The sequence below is a fragment of the Elephantulus edwardii genome, unplaced genomic scaffold, assembly GCF_000299155.1.
Source record: "Elephantulus edwardii isolate Elephantulus edwardi_28Jun2011 unplaced genomic scaffold, EleEdw1.0 scaffold00214, whole genome shotgun sequence".
NCBI lineage: Eukaryota > Metazoa > Chordata > Mammalia > Macroscelidea > Macroscelididae > Elephantulus > Elephantulus edwardii.
The window spans coordinates 2,585,020-2,592,251 of NW_006399964.1; the positions used below are offsets into that span (position 1 = coordinate 2,585,020).

General features: G+C 48.1%; 1 protein-coding gene across 1 annotated transcript in view; it reads right to left on the reverse strand.

The window, feature by feature from the left end:
* Window positions 1-7,232, reverse strand: part of KIF28P — a 156,758-nt gene that overhangs the window by 49,364 nt on the left and 100,162 nt on the right. Inside the window, exons 11-13 of the mRNA XM_006897758.1 lie at window positions 6,307-6,453; window positions 4,194-4,348; window positions 1,860-1,983 (exon numbers count right to left, since the gene is read on the reverse strand). Coding sequence (XP_006897820.1) covers window positions 1,860-1,983; window positions 4,194-4,348; window positions 6,307-6,453 — 426 coding nt within the window. The remainder of the gene's footprint in view (window positions 1-1,859; window positions 1,984-4,193; window positions 4,349-6,306; window positions 6,454-7,232) is intronic.

The following is a 7,232-nucleotide window of genomic DNA, read 5'->3' on the forward strand; positions in this document are numbered from 1 at the left end:
AAAAAAAAATTGCAGTCCTCGGAGCAGTGGCACTGTGAAAGTGAGCGAGGACTTCCTGCTGGCTGAGCGGCCTGCTTTCTCAGATGTGAAAAATGTCGAAGAGCTGATCCAAGATAACGCTGTGCAATTCCACCTCTGAAAACCTCCACACAGTGTTCCCCTTGCTAACCAAGTGAGTTCCCCTGTTTCTCAATGTCCCTGCTCAGCGGGAGGCAGCCAGAGAGAAACATCAGCCTGTTTCCCAAGACTGGGAAACCCACAGCTTAAAAAAGGGGATTGCAACTGTCAATACAGTAATAGAAAAGTATTCCTTAGAGTACCTTTGTAGTAGTTGTTGTTGTTAGGTGTCATCCGGTGGAGTAGAACCCACAGCGACCCTATGAACAATAGCTCTGAGCCCCATCTTTTCCTGCACCATCCCCACAGTCTCTGACACCTGTAAACCTATTGCTCCAGCTGCTGGGTCAGTCCATCTCATTGAGGCCCTTGTTTCCTACCTTAACAGCAGAAAACTCGTTTCTCTTTTATATACCCGAATAGTTTGAAAATAACACTTTGTGCTATCTTGAGCAATAAGGATTGTCTTTGCAATGAATGGATGGAATAATGAAAGGCTAAACGGGCTCAAGTGTATCAGAGATGGTGAGGATGGCATAGACTGGACAGGATTCAGGTCTATCGTTCACAGGGTCACTATGAGTCATACTGGACAGGACAGCACTTAAGAAAATCTTGGTTTTATTTTAGCCTAGCAGAAGTAGTTAGCAAATTTCCTTATCAAAATCAGAGCCCTTTGATGCTGTTTGGCTTTCCTTTTAGTGCAAAGTGTATAAGCACTTTTCATGCTTCCCAAGTGCCACAAACTTGCAAAAGGCCTTTGCTATTTTTCTTCTGTTTATTTTCTGTCATAGTGACCTGCTGTTACATTCAATGTGCTCTCTTCCAGTCCTTAATTAGCTGTTGTGAACCCATAGAACCACATTTGACAGTGGGCTTAAGTTATGGAAGGAAACTGCCACATCTTTCTTCTGAAGAGCAAGTGGGATATTCAAACCTTGACTGAATTCACATTGGAGATTAGAGAATTGAGACTCAGATGGGTGAGGGTGAGCAGAGCATCTCTTTGGAGAGACAATATGTAAATTGAAATGGCAAGAGTGGTAAGTATTGCTACAGAGAGCCGCTAGGAGTCAGAGTTGATTCAAAGGCATCGAACAAGATGAAGTGTTGGTAAGGCAGAGAGGGCTATGCAGCACAGAGCCTGGGATTTCTGGAGCAAGCAGAGAATCAGTGGGGCGAGGGGAAGGATGCGCTGTGGCAGTGATGCAGAGACACTGGGGGACTGGGAAATCACACAGAAGCTGTAGGTCATGGCAGGAATTGTGTCCCAAGGGATTTTACAAAGGAAGTAATGCAACACCATTTGAGTTTCTAAAATATTCTATTTAGTTCATTGTGTAGAATAGGTGGGAGTTGGGGGGGGCTTGGTAGGGACCTCAGAGATGGTGGGAACTTGGATCAGCAAATGGAGGGATGTAGGAAGAACAGTGTATGCCGAGGTCTCTCAATGACAGGTTTTTAAGACACTGTAAGTGTCATACAAGGTCAGAGTTACTGGTACATTGGAGATGGTCCAGTTAAGCAGAAGACCCCTGAGCCCCACAGCTGTCTCTCCTCTCTGTGATGGGAAGAAGGAGCATGTGGTCCCCACAGAGCTGGGCAGAGGCACCTTGTGGGGTGAGCACCCAGCAGCCTTCACCATGGGGCTTATGGCCCTTAGCTGTCTCGAGTGGCATGTCCTCAGGACTCCTGGCTTGCTGCTCAGATTTTGTGCCCCCCTCAATCCCAGTAAAGTTTACCAAGTGCTGCAGCCTTGTCTTTGTGGTGATGGGCACCCCATTCATGAAAACTTTGCATTTGCTGTGAGGAGTTACTGTGACTTGACCATCCAGATTGGCGAAGGAAGCATGTCTCTCTGCAATTCTAAGAAGACAGGAGCATTTGTAAGTCACTAAGGAAATGACAGTTTACCGGGCAGGTCAGGTTGTTCTTCCCCCTTACACAATGGGGTCAGCTCTGCAGGTGCTGAGGGCTGGCTCTGAGCTCCGATGGGGTGGTGCTGCGGCTCATGGGGTGTGGGACAGAAGAGTGGGTACAGAAGGGACAGAGAAGGATCATGCCTTGAAGGTGCACACAGTCAGGATACGGTGAAATTACTTAGTAATGGAACAAACACCAACAAGGTGCGTGTAGTCACAAATGCCCGAAAATAGAGCCGATGGGAGAGTCTTTGGAAAGGATTGGGTGGCAGGGAGAATGAAAGCAAAACAATCAAAGGCAGCTGTGGAGAGAATCTTGGGGCTGTGGCTTTACCAACAGAAAACAGGTCTGTATCTGGGTCTCTACCTGTAAAATTTCCTATAAGACTTGGGACTGGAGGCCAGAGTATCAGATCAGCTGCCCTCCTGCCATGGTCCTGAATGACCAGCTATCTAACTGTTTCAGGATGCTAATGGACTCCTTGGTTGTCATGGAATGTTCTGGAAGTCGACCTTTGGGAAAGGTCTTCAATTCAGCTCAGCATGGAGCTCAGCCATTTATATACAGGTGTGTTGTGTTTAGAGAGTCCCTGTGGGAAGTGATCCTGAAAGGGAGGTGAGAAGTGTTCCAGGGGCCTGTCCAAGGGGAATGATGAAGGCAGCACAGATTAACCCAGCGAGGGGGAGGAGAGGCCAGCCGGCCCCTCCCTCAGCACTCTCCCCATTGCAGGCCCTCCTCCAGGGCTGTGCACCGTCAGCCCCAAGGGGTCTGGGATAACATGAGGGACAAACCAGTAAGACTTCTGCCTGGAAGAGCTAATCACCTGGGAAACCTGAGGGTCACCCTAAGAGGAGGAGAGAGAGTCCCAGCGCAGGACCAATGCTAGCAGACTGAGGGCAATAACTCTGGTTTTAGGAAACCTGCACCCTCAGGGTCTTATGGGAACTTCTGGGGGAATCCCTGTGGAGGAGATCACCCCCAATGTCTGAGCTATTCATTACCCACCCACCGTGAGGGTTCCAAACAGAAACTTGTCTTAGCAGCAAGTCCTTCAAAGACAAGGGCCTCCTGCAGGGAGCTTGTCCTTCAGCTATTACCATTTCCTTGTGAGGAACTGTCATTCGGAGCCCACCAGCAGAGGTTCCCTCTTCTCTCAGGAGGAAGGAAGCAGGAGTGACCCTCAAGACAAATCGGACCAGCTGCTCTGAGCTAATCCTGGTTCCTGACAACCCTCCATCTTGTCTCCAAGGCTATAAATCTTTACAGGAGAAGTCGGCCTCATGGTCCTCTCTTGAAGTGGTTTTTGGATTTGAACCCCTGACTTGGGCCCTTCTTAGAAATTTTGTTAGTGAAGCCCCAGGGCAGGCCAATGAGGAGGGCTGGTAACTTGCTCGCTTATGCTTGTCCAGGCCTTGCAGTGGCTTTTGAGAAGACCCTCTGGCCAGAGCAGTTGCAATGCCATGGTGAAGCTTTGTCTCGTACAGTTTGGGTCTGTTGTTAGGAGAAGGGATATCCTGCTTGGAAAGGTGGAAGGTCAATGAAAGAGAGGAAGTCCCTCAATGAAATGGACTGACACAGTGACTGTGGCAATGAACTCAGGTGTGTCAAAGATGAGGAGGATGGCACAGGATGGCAGGGTTCAGGTCTGCTGCTCACAGGTCTATTGTTACTGTGAGTTGTACTAGACTTGAGAGCACCGAAAAACAACAACAATGCTGGACAGAGATGTGAGTTCATAGATGCTTACCCCAGACCATGAAGAGTGATAGCATTTGATGCAGCCTGACCAGCGTTACATGAACCTGTAAAGAATTGAAAGAATACCTTTTCCATTTGTTCAGGGTTTGATCTCATGAAGATGCCCTGGAAATACCATTTCTCCCCAACAGCATTAGGTGAAGGAGTTTCCCAGTGGGATTTCCAATCGTAATGGCCCTTATAAAGGATACCACCTTCCTTTGCAGACAGCTATTGCATTTTCTACCCTTTGAGTGGGATTCCAGTGAAATGTGAAAGAAGCAGCCTTGGGACATAGCTGTGGGGAAGGTGCTGTCCTTTCAGTTGGCCAGTGGAGAGTGTAGGCATCATGGTCTGTCCCAGGGGCACCACAGTAATCATTAATCCCAGCAGGCACCCTCAGAACCTGATGACACCTCAGAACTTCCAGAAGTAGGTGGTGAGGAGCATGCTTGTCAGGGGGCTCCAGGGAGTGAGTACCCGCGTGGATGAAGAACTTGAGCACGCCGGTCAGCTGGGGGTCCTCATTGACATTGAGGAGGTGAGGGAGGGTCTTCATCATCTGTTGCTCCTGGAGGAGAAACAGAAGAGTTTACTGCCACCAGATAGGTCTCATCCCCTTCCCACCTTTTTTTATCCCAGCGCTGTCTATGCCCAACAAGAAACCCAGAGGAGTGCAGTGCAGAGAGCTGGTGCCCCAGGACTCGGTGAAGCCTCTGAAGGGCCAGCTTCCCTGGGCCAGATATCTGGGCAGGAGTCTGTCAAGGCGCTTCCATTCCTAGCCCTCTCCTCTCCTCCCCAGCTGCCCTTGCCTTTGACCCTTTTCTTCCATCTGGACTTGTCCTGGGCTGTTACACCTGAGTCATCCTTCTCAGGTGTCTGTTAACCTTGCCACCTGACCTGGCCCTGCCTGAGTCCTGGTGGCTGCCCAATTCGGTGCCCAGATGTCAATGTGCAGAAACCCACCCTCAGCTACCCAAAGGCATTTCGTCTTTTAACATAAATGTTCATTGCAGAGGACTAAGAGTTTAATCAAACCAGAATAAATCATGTAGGAAGTAGAAAACTTTGAAATCTAGAAATACTTTCTGATGAAAGAGTTACTGTTGTTGTTATGTATTGTCAAGTTGTAAGCAGCCCATAGCTGACCCTCCAGTGGGTTTTTAGAGGCAGTAAATCTCATGGGAGTTGATTGCCCATCTTTCTTCTTTGGAGCAACTGGTAGATTCAAACTATGTACCTTTGGATTGACAATGCAGCTCTTTTACTATTAAGCCACAAAAATCCTTCTAAGCATTACTGTCCACAAAGAAGCCACATGTCTGTGGTCCTGCGCTCAGAACCCAGTCTGACCTTTACAGCTGTTGTTGTTAAGTACCGTTAAGTCAGAACCAACCCAAAGGGGTTTTCAGAGGCAATAAATCACACAGAAGTTGACTGCTCACTTTTCTCCTGCAGATATGGTGCTTTTGTGTGGGTAGCGAAACTCCTTACCACTAGGCCACCAGAGCTCCCTTTACAGGTAGGAGTTAGTGGGGATTCGGCCTTCCTGACACTCCAGCTGCTAGGTGAGCCCCTACCATGCACAAACCTCTAGATTCCTGAGATCCTACTGAGAGCAGGCCTCACATCTGTCTGAGGAATCACGCATCTGCAGAATCCAGACAGACCCTCTTCCAGGGTTTTGGAGTCTAGATCAGACGGGGGGGGGGGGGGGGGTTCATCCAGAGTCTCCTGGCGGCAGGCGGTGGGGAGGGCCACCCCATTACCAAGTGACAAAAGATGTTTTACAGCCCATCTTTGCTCTGGTGATTGTTGTTGTTGTTGTCATATGCCATGGGGTCGAATACAACTCCTAGCGACCCTATGAACAACAGCTCTAAATCCTGCCCTATCCTGAACCAATACTGTTGTCTGACATGTTCTGGTCCTGGCATTGAATCCAATAATCAATTTTTGGATTCAAGAATCAGAAAGCAACTGCAGTCCCTCCAGTCATCCCTATGCACTCAAACACAACAGTCTTGGATCAGATCCTCGCTTCAGCTGTTCCTGTGCCAGGTTACCTCTGCATCCTTGCTCATACCCTGCTGCTCTCCCCAGCTCTGCCAGGCATCTAGCAACATGTCACCACCACCTGCCAGCATCAGCAGAGCTCCACTGTTGCCTTCTGCTCAGCTCTGACCCCAGGTGGCCCTCGTGTGTCACAGAGGACCAGTGCTCCACAGGGTTTCAGTTTCAGAAGCAGATCCATCACCAAGTCTTTCCTCCCAGTACCTCTGGGTATACTTGAACCTGCAACCTTGGGGTCAGAAACAGAGTGTGTTAACTGTTTGTGTGACCCAGAGACTCCACGTCACACATTGCATCTCATGTAATAAGCAGTCACTGAATAAAACCATCTCTGTGTGTGTGTGTGTGTGTGTGTGTGTGTGTGTGTGTGTGTGTGTGTGTGTGTGTGTGTGTGTGTGTCGAGAGAGGCGACAAAGAGGCAGAAGTCAGCCCCTGTGGGCAGGGAGAGAGGCTTACATGGGCAATGGTGGCGAACTGCTGTCCCCACTCTTCCCGGGCCAGCTCCAGCTGGTGTGCCCAGTCCATCCGGGGAACTCGGGACCCGTGTTGGGTATCTGCCAGGAAACACACTTCTGGAGGGGAGAGGTGTTTTAAGCAACATGTCTGCAGTGTAACAGGGTAGTGCTTTGTATTAGTCAGAACACAGGACTCTCGGTGGGAGTGGCCAAATTAAGAAGTTGTTGCTGTCTACTACAGAGTCAGAATTGACTCACAGCTGGCCCTCCAATGGGTTTTCAGAGGCAATAAATCACATAATATATAAATAAGATTGCTCATCTTTCTCCCACAGAGCAGCTGGTGGAGTCAAACTGTGTATCTTGGGGTGGACAATGTTCTCTCCTTACCACTAAGCCACCAGAGCTCCAATGTAAAAAGAGCAGTTGTTATGCTTCATAGCGACCATACAACTTCTCTGAACCCTGTCCTGTGCCATCTTCATAATTTTTGGCATACTTGGGCCCATTGCAGCAGTCACTGTATCAATCCTTCTTATCCTGACCCCCTCACTTTTCCAAGCATGAATAGCCCCTCGTTTTTTGTGGTTGTTTTGTTTTGTTTAAAAGATCTTTTATTGCCCAGGATAAATTTTTTTGTGTCTTATTTTGTGTAGGCTTATTATTGTTTTTGTTTTCCTTTTTAAAATAACTATAAATTCAAGTTTAGGGAAGCTTGCCTTTGCCTTAAAGGAAAAAAAAAAACAAAATGAAGTTTTATTATCATATGCTAACCTGATCTTATTTAAAGAGAGGAATGGTAGTTATCTCACAAGAGTATAATTTATACCATCAATGATACAGATCTAAATCAGGTGGTGACTAAAAGGGAATGCCAGCATTATTGACAAAATTATAATCTGCTGGTGGCATATCTGCGGAAAAGAA